The 14898-nt window shown below is 38.3% G+C and overlaps 3 protein-coding genes and 1 long non-coding RNA gene across 4 annotated transcripts; 2 read left to right on the top strand and 2 right to left on the bottom strand.

Annotated features, from left to right (window-relative positions):
- The first annotated feature begins 3756 nt into the window (after window positions 1-3756).
- On the top strand, window positions 3757-4563 carry LOC136248424 (fibrinogen-like protein 1). The gene has a single exon (XM_066040206.1). It carries the CDS (start codon window positions 3757-3759, stop codon window positions 4561-4563), a length of 807 nt encoding a protein of 268 aa, XP_065896278.1.
- A 1585-nt stretch (window positions 4564-6148) lies between these two features.
- Window positions 6149-14893, bottom strand: LOC136250355 (DNA polymerase delta subunit 2-like). Its single transcript, XM_066042553.1, has 8 exons — window positions 14625-14893; window positions 14436-14566; window positions 13619-13881; window positions 8047-8245; window positions 7723-7803; window positions 7283-7440; window positions 6918-7147; window positions 6149-6469 (listed from the first exon to the last, which is right to left on the bottom strand). Exons 1-8 carry the CDS (start codon window positions 14812-14814, stop codon window positions 6228-6230), a joined length of 1494 nt encoding a protein of 497 aa, XP_065898625.1. The 5' UTR covers window positions 14815-14893; the 3' UTR covers window positions 6149-6227.
- Window positions 11003-11667, top strand: LOC136250362 (uncharacterized). The gene is made up of 3 exons (XR_010698501.1): window positions 11003-11126; window positions 11184-11237; window positions 11299-11667. It is a non-coding gene; the product is annotated as an uncharacterized lncRNA (long non-coding RNA).
- On the bottom strand, window positions 11555-13612 carry LOC136250356 (uncharacterized). The gene is made up of 2 exons (XM_066042554.1): window positions 12021-13612; window positions 11555-11937 (listed from the first exon to the last, which is right to left on the bottom strand). The coding sequence occupies exons 1-2, from the start codon at window positions 13104-13106 to the stop codon at window positions 11656-11658; spliced, it is 1368 nt and encodes a 455-aa protein (XP_065898626.1). The 5' UTR covers window positions 13107-13612; the 3' UTR covers window positions 11555-11655.
- Window positions 14894-14898: the final 5 nt, after the last annotated feature.

Genomic DNA, 14898 nt, shown 5'->3' on the forward strand with positions numbered 1-14898 from the left:
CAGCTAAAATGGTATTGAACTCTTCCTCAAACTCAAGATAGCTGAGATCGAGGCTGAGATAGGTGAAAGCAGCTCCAATTCACACCCACGTGTATGAGCAGTAGGTTGTCGGGTGAATCCTGATAAGCTGTTAAAGCTAACAGAAAAAAATATTATTCTATGTACAGAAAATAATATTCTAACAGCCAAGGATTGTCATGATAATAGTTGTGGCATATTGTATACTATTCCATGATACAGTTGAACCTCTCTAATCTGACACCTGTGTAATACAGGATCCTTTCTAATCTAACCAAGCTGTCATTTACCAACACTTTTGTATAGAAAACAACCTCTGTAATCTCAGGGGCGGATGATTTATAAAAGGGGGGGCTAACTCAAGGTACTAATCTCTTGGGTAGAGGTGTGCAAAGCATGCTGGAACTAGGGGGTCTGGGGGCATGTTCCCCCAGGAAATTTTTGAAAAATATATGCTAAAATACTGCAATTTGGAGACATTTCCACATAACATTCATAATATTTTCTGCCTGTAGATATTTTATATACTGCCTTTAGATTATAGGTATGGCTCTCTGAAGCATTTTGTTAATGGAAAAGTTTGGGTAGGTACAGACAACCAAGTACATGATGCACCCTCTCACAATTGCACAACACTGAATAGGTGCATGTTAGAATAATAATGCTGAAAGTGGAAAATTTTGAAATTTGAACAATACAAGATTGAATCTGAGAGCCTTTTCGATGGAAATTGTGTACCTGAATTAAGTATTGCCATACATATTAACTACACAAGTAGATTTTAAACAGACCAATGTACTTCAGTGTATGTATAAGTGCAGGCAGATTTGGAAAAATTCCATAACAGAACTAACTATATGCTTCCAGTGAATGTTCTATTAGAGTAGTTAGCTGACTGCTCTATTAGAGTATCTCGATCGTGTACACCTCCAATGCTGATCCGGGTCCTTGTTGCATAAACTTTAGCATAAATCCACTGATAATACCTTGGAAAGATGTTTATAAGGTGTTTTTGTGAGTATTTGTATTATTAGTGATCATATAATTATGCTAAGACAAAATTTCATTATAATACTCAGTATATTGATCAAGTAAAGCCTAAAAGTGAAGGGGGGACTTCAGCCCCCAAAGCCCCCCCGGATCCGCCCCTGAATCTGACACATTTGTACTCTGTAATCTGACAAAAATTGGATTCCCTAGACTGGGAAATACATTGTTTTCAACCTTTGTAATATGGCAAAGATTAATAGCTACATTAACAACTATCACACAGTATAAGTATTGAGCATCCAAGCATTTTGTCGTAAAAGAAAAAGCTGTAATAGTTGCAAATACAAAAAAAACACTGTTCCTAATTTACTGCATAATCAAAAGATATTGTACAATGTCAGATTACACAGGTGACTTGACAGAATTGATGTCTCTGTGCATGAGATTGGAGAGGTTTGACTGCACAACATAGTGTCATGCAGATTCAAAACACAGTCATGCAAATCAAACTGATACCCTCTGTATATGGTGCAAAGAAAAACTTTGATAGTTTTTATATGCATTATAGCTATACTCTCTTATATCTGTCAAAAACTTTGTCAAATCAGTATAGAGATTCTGCATCCTTCAAAATTTTGTGCTGTACAGTTAATATAACAATATATATATATATATATATATATGTTGCAACATACATAGACAACTATAAGTGCATACCTATATGCCACAGGGAATTAGGTCCAGGAACTGAGTAAGGTCTTCGTCCCCCCTGCCACCTAAGAGCAGTGTTGATGGGGTCTACAGACCTCAGTGCATCTCGAACACGAGCTCTAGTCAGTAGTCACCCTATACCCCGTCGGCCTAGAATCAACTTTTCTCCTACACCAGGAAGTGATTCTTAATTTCTGACACTCTAGTTCTAAGTTCTGTATCAGTCAGTTCCCTGCCTGGTTCATTCAGCATTCCAAATTCTTAACGTCTCCTATACAATGTCATCCTGGAAACACTCAACAACAATGCTATGTCGGTCCATGAAAATGATAATGAACACAAATATTCAAGTTGTTCCTCTGCTACAATAAATGGAGGTTTTCCTCTACCTACACTTTCCCTTGTTGCAACTCTGTATCGCAGATTCTGATACACGTTCCATTGAGGCTATGTATCTCTCCCATTCTCCAGACAACGATCTCAAATATGTTACCAAGCTCTCTATATTGTCACAACTTCATGGTACTTGGGCTGGACAACTACTGCACCATTTTCCAAATGTGCTTTAAGGCAAGAGACAGTAATAATGCAGATTTCCAACCTTTCTATGGCATAATTAGCATAATTTTCCGAACAGTTTCCAAATTGGCGACCACTTTCGCGAAGAAAAACTGCAATTTCGTCAAAAAATACTTCCCATCCCCATTCATGCGAAGTAGCTGCAGCCATGTAAGCCATCTGTGACTAACTTTTAGTGTGATATAAGTAGAGTTTTAAAGCGCTAAAATATACGCACCCGAAAACATAATTTAAGCGCTGTCTTAATTATTTCCTAGGAAAATAAGCACCGCCTTATTATCAGCAATAATAAGCTGGAGTCTTATCATCGGCGATAATAAGCTATAGTCTTATCATCGGCGATAATAAAGTGAGGTCTTATTATCAGCGATAATAAGGATGATGTTTTATTATCAGCGATAATAAGGTAGCTGGAGTCAGGTATATATTTGTTACAAACGGCGTTCCATACCGCCGAAAAGAAACCACCTCAGAGCAAAGTTCACATGTGCAGAAGTTTACTACAGACTTCATTTCACTTTTACTTCTTACGTAAAAGCTGCTTTTACCATTATTAAACAATTTTGCTCACGTGGGTGCGTACGGACAAACATAGATAGATAGATATGTAGATAGGTAGATATGTACACACACATGCACACACTTTTACGAAAACAATTTCAGTAAACCTGGTTAAAAAAACAAAACCAGACCCTACACTGAGGTACTAGTTGTTAGCCACATGCATTAAAACTGTTCAAAGCTCCAGATATAACTATTGGCACCATTAAAAAGTTGTGATTACTGAAGTGATGACCTATCGTTTTTACAAAGCAGTTAAGTAGTCTGGCGCGGCCGCCCCTTTGATTAGAGATTAAGGGTGCCAGACTAGCAGTTAAGCTCCATACGTGAAATCCACAAGATGCATAAATAATATTTAGCCATTTTTATATGGATCATAGTATATTCTCTGTAACTGTACCATTGCCTTGAATAATGGCTATAGTCCCATATAAATGCCTGGTCTCATTTAGTTGTTGGTGGTATAGGGCTTTCAACAGAAATAAATGTCAGGTTTCAAATGAATGCCTATAGTGTGGACAGTGCCACAAGTGACAGGATTAGCAATGAAGTGAACAACATTTATTGGCTTTCCTTTGAAATTTGAATCTGTTATGGAACACATCAAAGAGAGTATACAGTTTGGAAATATAAAGGTCCAATGCATGCATGATTGCTGGACTTCGTGTGTATATGCAAATACTGGTCTTGTATAATCGCTAGTCTTGCTTGGTGGCTAGGGTGAAAAGTTGTTCGAAGAAATAAATACTCAGACCATGAAATAAATACCAGGACCATAAAAAACAACAAGGTCTACTTACATGGCTTCCCGACTTATGAATACTAGAATTAATAGATCATAATTTAACTTGTGTATTCCTGTCACTCATATCATTTCTCAATATAGTTCTTATCACTATGACAACACTTCACATCATCCTCATCTCACTATTCACTACTGGGATAACTGCTACTCCATATTGTGATCAACAACTCAAGCAACTACAAGTAGCAGCTAATAATCTCAAACAAAAATGCACCATAAACAATACTACCATATCAACTTGCTGTGACCTTAATGCTTTCTATTTCTTTACTAAACCTTCTGGTGTTTACCAAATGGACTGTTGGTGTGGAGGAAAATGGAATATTGCTAATGTCTACTGTGACACTACAACAGCAAATGGAGGATGGACAGTGATACAAAGGAGAAAAGATGGATCTGAGAATTTCAACCGATCATGGGTTGACTATGAGAAAGGATTTGGAGACCTTGACGGAGAATTCTGGTATGGTCTCAAGGCCATGAACTGCCTTACTGAAACTGGCCAATGGGAGCTCAGAGTTGATTTTGAATTTCCCAACAAGACCAGATCCTACCTTCACTACAATCTGTTTAGAGTAGGAAGTGCTAGTGAAGAATACCCACTGACAATTGGTGGATTTACCAGCATCACTCTTACTGATCCATTCTCTACTATGGTACATAATGGCCAAAGGTTCACCACATATGATAATGACAATGATAAAATTCGTGGTAACTGTGCAGTACAGCGTGACAATGCCAAAGACAATGGAGGATGGTGGTACACTAACTGCTGGAACATCAATCTCAACCTTCAATACAATCCTGGTGAATATGGATCCCTATACCTTAATCATAAATGGCACAACCCCAGGTGGATAGAAATGAAAATACGTCCTCTCAACTGTATACCTCAGTGATACTTTACTAACTTGTTGTCCACTGATCACCTCACTATATAGTAGCTTTAGTGTGTCTCTGGACAATGTAGGACTTTAGTAGCTTATTGTGTGTTAGTATTAGATATTTTGTACTTTATGCATTAATTGGTGTGGACAAGAATATATCGCTGCTAAGAACTCAACCATGTAATCATAAGGGATGGACCAAAATATTGCTCTATAATGTTACTGTAACACACAAACTTGCAAGATAATCTCCAGATTTTGTACAATGCGGACACATCCGTGTATGTATATTAATCAGAATGTGCAATTGAACTATCTGATGAATAATAATTTAAACTACTTAGATGTATATGCACATTGTTGTTGGGTTATCGTAATATAAGTGAGATATTTACAGCTTCATATACACAGGAGATCAGTAATCACATTGGTGACATTTCAAGACAAACGCTCTTCACTACCGACATCATTAACAATTACAAAGTTGAGTTATCCAGTGTATTTTTCACTTTCTCCTACCCTTCATCTCTACCATTTCTCTTATTAAAATTTATATGCAACTCAGTTATCTGTTTTAGCATTCCCTTTTGGAGTCTGATATGTACTGATATAAGGGACTGCAAGCTCAGAAAATCAGACAAACACCCAGTAAAAATAATTCAGAATCAAATTCATTCACCATACAGAAGTGTTATATCCCTACTGTGCATTTCCATTGTGGTAGATAACACTTCTTCTGTGATTAATATTGTGCTTGTTTCAGTACTTTTTATTGATGTGCTATGGTCCCTACTCTAGTTGAAAATTCCAATTTTTTTGTGTACTTGTTTGTTAACTTTTTTGTAAAATAAAGTTATAATGACTGGTGAACCCACGCATACCGCATCAAGAGAAAAAATGGCACCTCGTGCCACAGCTGTCAATTATCATCTGGAAAGTGAAGTATCCATTACACTTCATCAGCTATGTGACCTGTAACCTTTACATATTCTTGATTGCAAAAGCCACACTGCAGGAATATGCTTATTACACAAGCAGCTAGTTGCAAGCTACACAACACTGTAGTATAGGGGGGATACCTTATAATGAATCTGGGGCATGCCCCTAGGAAATTAGACTATTAGAGATTGGATCTGAGAGTGCATGGTTTCAGGCAGCAGGCTAAATGTGATTAGTTTATTAGAAATGAGGAAGGAATGCAGACAGACAGACAGCTAGCTATATTTAGACAGTTGCTAAGAGTATCTATAAGGTGTAATTCTATAACCAGAGACCAATTGTTATCAATGATTGTACAGTGAGATCAAGATACCATAACATGCTAGCCACCCTACAACATGACAGTGTCATGATATTCTGATAGAATAGTCACTGCTTACAAGTATACCCATAACACAACAAGTTAAATGATACTAGGGTCGATCATGTGTCATAACCCTATGATGTGCAATTATGTTACCAAGCATTGTGTCAGGTGTAAAGGGTTGTTTAACAGTCAGGCAAGCAACATGTTGCACTGAACCTGTTGTGAAGCACTAAATTAGGAGGTGTCGATGTTGAACTAGTTCAACCTTTCTTTGAGACCACATGATGAGAGTGACGATACGTGACCAACCTCTTCTGAATACTAGTTATTATATACATGTTGAACATATAATAATAAAATAGTTCATGCACTAATCCATGTCATCATCATTATCATCTTGATAGAGGTCCATGTAGTTGATGACCTCTTCTGACTCTGCAGCCATAGGAGTGTCCCCTGTATCCATGGAGTGTGGTACACTTAGGGACGTCACTAGTGATGTTCGGAATTGCACCTCACTGCACTTTAAGGTATTCAGATTGATAAGAACACAACTTTGCGTTTGGTCAAAATCTGGGACAGTCAGTAGACAGGATTTCCTACCATTACCATCTATTGGATGATATTAAAGTCCCTGTGACTACAGATAAATATTGTAAGGCTATACAAATTCAATAGTAGTTTTCCACCCACCACTAAAAAAGCAATGATTGTGGGTGAATTACTAGATAGCTGAATTAGACAGTTCATGTGTCTCAGCAACTCTGTTAGTTTGATCTAGTTAGTCAATAACTACATTTAATAGCACAAAAATCATTAAATGGTAAGGTAAACAAAGTGAACACAAGAAAATGACAATTAAGTTTATATGACCAAAAAGTAGCTTTGCTCATATCAATAATTACTGAGAGACAAATGTGCAAACATTGATATAGAATGTGAACGTTTAGATGAAACAAGGTCACGTAATCAATTTATAGTGACTTTGTGTGGTAAAATGTAAAAAATGATTAAGACATTCACTAAAATGGCTGATTTGTTCAGACTCACACATACGTACCTTCTATGATTTCATGTTGCATTGATTTTTGGTTAGCAGCAAAATAGATTTGTGGATAATCTGTAAGTATAAATGGGTCCTTATTTGTGTAGGGGAAACAACTGAGTGTGTCAGGAGTGGTAGGTGCCATATGTTTCCATAACAACGTGTGTTTTAGTACATCCATTGGATTAGTGTATGATGAGAACCTCATTACATCATCAATATTTTGACCAGATGTTCCTAACAACCTGTAAGAAAATAATTATTATGTTTTAAGAATCCTCCCTCATGATTCAGAAGAGGTAGGACCTGCATTACTAAAAGATATTTTATACGCATACATGTGCACACATCCTACCTCCTCTACCCATGGTCACACTTACAAAACTCCCCCCACCCTGGCCTGGTAGGGATTAGTGACACAGTTCAACATGGAGTAACGTGACGCCTGGGGGAACATACAACGATGAAGTGGATGTTGTGGTAACATGTGGTTAGTTGGATCATGTGATCCTGCCATTAAATCTACTGGCAAACAACTCTAAAAGAGATAGAACAAACAACTAGAAAGTTCAAAAACAGAAATAGAAAATAATTAACATGATCACCAAAGAGGCTGGACTTTCACCAATATCAAACTCATAACAATTAGACATCCTATTATAAATAATAAGTCCCTGTGGCAAAATGGATTAGTGCATTGGACTTCTAATTCAAAGGTAGTAGGTTCAAGTCTGATCTTTTCCCTTTTGCAAACCAATTAAATTAAACCTTGACAGATTTTCAATATTTAAAAGCACAAAACTGCACACTACCCACTTACTGCTAACTGTGCTAGTACAGTATCTAACTCCTTCACTGCTTCGATGCTCTGAGCAGAATAATTCTTAGTCTGATACTTTTTCTGGAAAGAATAATAGTAGGTAGTCAAGAATGAACAATACGTAAAATGGTATACAGTGGAACTTGTATAATACACAACTTTCTAGTGCTTTTAATTAATTAAGTATCTGTATTAAATATAGGTAACTTCAATTCTTCAGTGTCCATATTATCAGGTTCATCTTTGTATATGCCCCAAATGCCACACATGCCAACAGTCATCCACAAATGCCATACATCCACCCTGAAGAGACATGATGTTTACCTTTGTATCATCATTGGCAGTTGAAGACTTCACAGGATTATCGGTAATAGAGTTACCGGCAACTATCAGTCGGACGATGTTACTGCAGTGACCAGCAGCCCCACCCACACTACCAGTGATGTAATCAATGAACAACTGCAAGCTCAGCTGATCACAGTGTGATGATCCAATATTGAGCCCTGACACTAGAGCAATGTACCTGTGAGCACATACATATTGTACTTCATAGTAGCTTAATGTATTGCCTCCATTTTTTCTCTCAAACTATGTGAGGACTAATTATTACTCCATGCTACCAAGAGTTTATAATAAGAGGAGAGTATCGAACTTCGCTATACCCAGTGAAAAATGAGCCCGTAAAGTATTCCGGATATCACAGTAATTTTGCGTAAACTCACCAGTTGTTGATTGCTGAGAGTTAACACGTTTTGGGCGGCTTTGAGAATGTCCGCATGTGTCCGCTTTAAGTTTCAGGATGGATGAAACTCCTTCGAGACGAGTGTCCTTTGCTCGTCAAGGTGAAGAAACGACTGACGATGAAGTTCTAATTGATGACCATCGTCATGGTATGTGTAGCAGTGGTGGGTCAGAGCGTACCGTTAGAATAGAAGTCGGCGATGAAGGTATAAGTGAAGAAACTGATAGTAACAACGTGGAGCTGGGTTCGCCAAGGTGCAATATTATCGATAAAGCAAAGATTGAATCATTTCACAACGAAGTTTGTGAGTTGGGAGTTGATAGGTTTCCAGAACTGTGCTTTTCACCAGTCCAGGATATTTCAGGTAATTCTATGTTAGTGATAACACAGCGTACTGTGATGCTTCATCCACCGTTTGGCTATACATCACGAATCCAAGTGACAATTACAGGTTTTGAATATGAGGTGCATGTACTGATGAAGAAATGGGAATCTGGTGTATTTCAATCAGTTTTCGATGTCCAAGAACTGTGTGAGAAATTTTGTAGAGATCCTTGTTACAAGTTTTGTCCTGGTATAGATCCACTGCACTACAAACAACATTACTATGGAGAAATGCGCTTTGATATTTTAAGCGTTAGACAAACCAAGGAGCCATTTGCCTGTGTTGACTCATTCAATTGCAAATTGTGGTTTAAATTGGCCAGTAATGCTACCAGCAATGAGAAAAGCTCTAGTGAGGTGCAGTGCTCTGCCTGTAAGAGACTTGTGACTGATTTAAATTGTCAAAGGCGTCGCACCTTACAAGAGAGCCCCAGTAGAAAGCTGAAAAGACAGTCGTCGTCATCACGTGCCAGACTATCCTACATGTCTCCTGCTAGTCAACAAAGGAGAAAGTCAAATGCACAAAGTGAGAGATCAAACATGATAAGGAAGTTGGAAAAGTACAATGAATCTGATGTAACATTGAATGATGAACAACATGAAGAGATGTGTACTCTTGTAGAAAGGATTGGTAATGGTGATTTAGATGAGATTTTTCTTGAAGGGAGTGAGCATGGTGTGGGTGACCTTATGAAGGAGATCTGGTATACAGACAGTAAACGTCAGCAACAGCAGTTTCTGCATGACCAATCCAAGAATGGTAATTTCTATATTATTCTGTTGCACTGTTAATTATTCTGCTCTGTTTTTTCTTCAGCTACGGGTGCTCGCGGCAACAGATGGAGTATGATTACCATCAGAATTGGTAAGCCACTGCAGGATTCAATAGGTTATATAGACTGTTCTTGTATGCAGTAAATAAATAATAAATTATGCATGCAAGGAAGGTTGGTGGCAGAAATTAGGAATTTGATAAACTCAAATTTACAAAAATTTTTTTTGTTATTTTGTAGCCTTGGCAGTATATACCAGAAGCAGTGCAGCTTACGATGCACTGAAAGGATTTGGGATCTTGCAACTGCCATCAAAGGCCACATTGCAGGCTTATACTGGAGCATTCATGCATGAGCCAGGAGCAAGGAGTGAGTGTATTGAAACTCAAGTTGCCCGTTATGTCCTTTTTAAAGAGCAATGCAGAGAAACTGGTAGACAAGAACCGAGATCAGATGGTGCGCTTATATTTGACGAAGTAAAGGTAGCATGCCAGCTGATGTGGAATTCCCGCAGTCACCAGTTGATGGGTCTTGCAATGACCCACAAAGAGTTGCCTTCCCTTAATGATATTTATCGACTGCTGAAGGAACCTGAAGCTGTGCAGCAAACATCCTACATTTTACAATTTCTTTGGCGTGACCTGACTAGTGAATTTGACATTGTTGGGCCCTATTTCACTAGCCCATCAACAGTGGACAACAAATTTGTTATGGCATGCGTCATGGAGACAATCTACCTGTTCCAATTTCACGAACTTAAAACTAGTTTATTAGTTTGTGATGGTGCATCTCCAAATGTTTCAGTCATCAAAAGAAACCATGGACATGCTGGAGTGTACTCAGTAACAGAAGGTGAAGACGACATTTTTAAAGTAGAGCCATGGATGGTGAACCCATGGAACCCGCCACATCGAATATTTTGGCTGATCTGTCCATCACATCAGGTAAGCTATTGTATTGCCTAATGGTAATAATTATTTGATATTTTTTAGCTGAAGAACATGATTAATGCCTTGTTCTCTTCAAAGACAAGTGGCACAAAACATTTTCAACGTGTCGGTAAACCTAAGTTTGGATGGGATACTATTGATGACTTATATAAGCGAGAAATTGGTCGAGCTCAACTCAACTGTGCAAGGATGGTACCAAGGCTGAAGGAAACACGTTGTCTTCGAGATGCATGGACAAAATTGAATGTGCTACCAGCGAAGATAATGCAGGTAAGTTATGGTGTTATTTTTTGATTGTAGAATGTACAGTGGTATTTTATTAGCAAGAACAAGTGTTGGGAGAGCTGCATTGGTATTTACATCAAGACAACACTACACCAGAGGAATCAGCGAAAACTTCAGAAACACTTAAATACTTGGAAGCTTGTCATCATTTATTCGAGTGCGGCTTTCTTAGCCATGAAAGGGTCCAAAGCCTAAACTGTGATGTCATAAAGAACATTAATAAAGGTTACCACTATTTTTCTGGGTGGCTCACTGATCTCCTTGAGCATGGTATGTGATCTACAGTATGTCAAACTACAACATGAATGTATATACTTACATCAACAGATCCACAGTTTCCACATACCAGCAACACACAGAAGGAGTTTCTATCTTGGCAAAGTATGCGAATAGGGTGGCATTGTGTACACTGTTGTTAATTATGTTTCTTTTGTTTATGTAGCGTGGGACCTTTTACGGATAGATGTTTACAGTTTTAATGCTTTTGTGAAATGGTTCTTAGAGACATATCCAACGTATTTCATCTCCCCACTCCGTATATCTGGTTCTGCTGTTGAGAGTCTATTCAGCCAGTATAAATATAGTGCTGGAGGGAAGTTGGATGCAGTTAATTATGTAACGTCGAGGTGTTCCCATTTGGTAAAACAGTGTACTACCAGTCATCAGGCAGGAAAAGGTTATAGGGACCAATCTATTGGTACATTGGAACTACCATTAATAAAACACAAGTATGGAAAGAAAGAACAACAACAATAACAAGTGTTTCTTACTAATGTATGTATTAAACATAATCAAGAATTTAAGTACCTAATTTAGTGCTTAATTTTGTATGCTGAGTTAATAAGGTGCTCCTCAGGTTGACATCTACAGTTGACGCTAGTCCCTTCTTAGTAGCTAATTGTTGTTTCGTAGATGAGATGAACTCCTGGATTCTGGTATTGCATAGTTTCCTTGTAAATTCTTCACAGATGCCCTCAACGGTTCCTTCACTGAAGACATCAAGATTTGGTATCTTCTGTGATAACGCATTTTTGAATGATTGTTCAATGTTACGGTCAGCTTTGATAGTGTCATGAGCAACCTGAGTTAAAAAAACAACATATAACATTGTTGTGTATTCATGTGGTGGCTTTCCTTAGTATGCTTGAATGTAGTACAATTTACCTTGATCAATTCATCTCCATGTTCATTTAGCCCCTTCAAGTTGACCACTTCTTTTAGAATACTATCAACTTCACGGAGGTACAGTATGAAGACTGGGTCAGGAAAATACATAAATCCTCTGTCACGATACTGTAAGTACCCAGGAATGCAAGATTTATCCTTAACGTTCATGGCTTGCAAAATAGTGATCTTCTGAGAAAGACTATCTTTGCAGTTATCTGAGCAGTACTTGATATCTTTATACAAACCATGTAGCATGCTACAAAGTGTTGCTCCCCCAAAGCGGTAATAAACGCCATCATCATCTGCTTCTATTGTAATGGTTTCAGGCTGCAGAAACTTCTGCTGAAACTGAGCAACATGATCCAGTAAAAAATGATAGACTGTAGATGATATGGTCATCATAACTTTGTTACAGCGTGGAACAGGAACACCATTAGCTTTTGAAAACCCCAACCATGTGTTTCTAAGTGCACTTACTTCATGTCCCGACAATTCATGATAATCAATATCTTGTAAAGAATGCTCTTCACTGAGAAGAAAAACGCTGCAATATTTAAACCAGTCAATTTGGAATTGTAAGTAAGCATCCTGTTGTTTCTTGCTGGAGACATACATTGCTGCAAAGTAACGCTGGTGATGAATCATCAAACCGTGCAGCGGCTGTTCGGATGAGCACACAACTTCTGTAAACTCTATCAACAACATATTACCTTCAAAAGTTGCTTTTAACTTGGCAACAATTTCACAGCGTAGAATCTTGTCATCGATTTTCTGTAGTGATTGCAACAAGCTATCTCTGTCAGATTTTTTCATCGCCTTTGTTTTGCTCTTCTTGGTCTTCTTCCTTTCGACAACAGTTTGTTTGTCATACATTGGTGTTACTGTCTTCGTCTTCTTCGCTGCGCGCTGTTTAGAACAACCAGTTGCCCCATTCCCGTCACTTGACTCGGTACCCTGAGTTTTTGTAAGCCTTCGTTGTTTTTTTGCTGGTGAAGCTGTTCGTGACTGCTGCTGCTCTTTGTCGTGAGCTTTCCTGCCTTTCCCGGTACCTCTTCCTCGACCTCGTCCACCACCACGTGCCATTTTGTACACAAGATTATGGGCGCGCGTAAAAGGAGCACGCCCGGTATCTTTCACGCGGCGCAAGTAATTAGTCAGCAATCAACAGTCGGTAGCATGGCATTTGATCGAGGCCATAGGACTTTACGGGCTCATTTTTCACTGGGTATAGCGAAGTTCGATACTCTCCTCTTATTATAAACTCTTGATGCTGCATTATGAACAATGTTAGCATGTTTCTAAAATAATACAGTTGGATAGAAGCAAGACACAACTAGATAGAGTTTTCAAGACATAACTGCAGAAATACCATCTGCAGACCTGTCCAGTGTATCTACCAGCTGGCATGATAATGGTACACATCAAATAAGCACTGTAATCAATGTCTGCCAATCTGTCTGTGTATTGTCCCTAGTGCATTAAATTAGACCCTGTTATTCACTAACTACTTATCTATCACACATTTATTTCATTGTCCAAAGCTGCTCTTCCACAATAAAACAAACTATCCCACTAATAGACATTACACACTATACCTGTCTTGACTATCAGTTAATTCACTAGCACTACCTTTATCCACCAGATCAAAGGAAGGTTGATCTCCAGCAAAGCAATACTCTTCAACTTTAAATTGTCCATCATCATTAATGTGACCCAGTAATGCTATGGTAACCCCGGTAACCAGGTCAACCACAGGGATGTTTCCAGTGAGGTTAATTCTGTGTGTTTTATCCTCCAATACAAGTGTGTCTGTCTGACAAATGTACTTCTTTCTTGGAGGTAATGGTATCAAGTGATGCTGTAAACAATGTATACATTTATTAGGTAAAAAAGCTGTTACCTGGCTGTATAAAGCCACTCGAATTGAGACTGTAGTTTCCCATCCTTCACCCGCATCACATCTGGCCTACATCTGGGCACCCACATTACGTGTTAATATTGTCCAAAACCACTTCCTGTGTATAATGGTTCTAGCTAGGGTTAGCTTACCAGTTTCATGACCTCTCAAGTTAAAGATATTCTAATAGAGCAGTCACTCCTTTTAATGTAATAAGCCTCCCTCTTGCACTGAATATTGAAAACATCTGGATGGGAAACTGCTTAGAGTGGCCAAAAAGTATCATTTGTAAAATAAAAGTGCTATCTGAATTTGGTAATTTTTACGAATCTAATAAAATATGGTAAACAACAAAAGATTGGCAAGACTTAAGTTTGGCGAATTTACCATGCAGCGGCTAATATGGAACTTTATACTGAATAGCTGATTGGTGAATAAAGTTTGGTGAATTTCCTCGATTCGCCAAACTTTTGTTGCTTACGGTAGTTGGATATGGTTACTGTACTCCACCTCACCTGTTGACTGACCTCCTTCAAGATGGATGGCTTCAATTCCATCACCTTGAACAGTGTTCCAATAATACAACACTTCACTACATCTTTGAGGTCCTTCAATTCGCTGATACATGCTATTTTCACCCCGCCCCCTGAAAGATATTACAACTCACGTGACTATGGCGCGAAAACTCCATTTGCAGTACTTACCCCACTTGCGTTTGGCCGCAGTGCAAAGCGATTCGTGCATATTCTTCAAACGCATGAAGTATATGTGACAGTACTGTGCCTTAAAATCTCTTTTCTTATCAGATTTAAAATCGTCCGACAAATTCTCGTAGTAGCAAGAAGCCCTCTCCACTTTCTGAGCATCGTAGCCGTTTCCAGTTTGCAGCGACATGATGGATTTAACTCTACTAATGCTTTATTTAGCTATTTCGAATTTGGTACAAAATACTTGGTGTGCTTTAGATAGAGAATTAAT

Source organism: Dysidea avara, chromosome 3 (genome assembly GCF_963678975.1).
Source record: "Dysidea avara chromosome 3, odDysAvar1.4, whole genome shotgun sequence".
In the NCBI taxonomy this organism is placed as follows: Eukaryota; Metazoa; Porifera; class Demospongiae; order Dictyoceratida; family Dysideidae; genus Dysidea; species Dysidea avara.

Bases quoted from the DNA above. Each gene is read 5' to 3' on its own strand.
- LOC136250355 (XM_066042553.1), bottom strand. From the start codon at position 14,814: ATGTCGCTGCAAACTGGAAACGGCTACGATGCTCAGAAAGTGGAGAGG. The intron at 7,148-7,282 runs GTAAGTGTGACC...ATTTTCTTACAG, and splicing joins GCCAGGGTGGGGGGAGTTTT to GTTGTTAGGAACATCTGGTC. The intron at 6,470-6,917 runs GTACGTATGTGT...ATCATCCAATAG, and splicing joins GCAACATGAAATCATAGAAG to ATGGTAATGGTAGGAAATCC.
- LOC136248424 (XM_066040206.1), top strand. From the start codon at position 3,757: ATGACAACACTTCACATCATCCTCATCTCACTATTCACTACTGGGATA.
- LOC136250356 (XM_066042554.1), bottom strand. From the start codon at position 13,106: ATGGCACGTGGTGGTGGACGAGGTCGAGGAAGAGGTACCGGGAAAGGC. The intron at 11,938-12,020 runs GTAAATTGTACT...TTTTTAACTCAG, and splicing joins ATGGAGATGAATTGATCAAG to GTTGCTCATGACACTATCAA.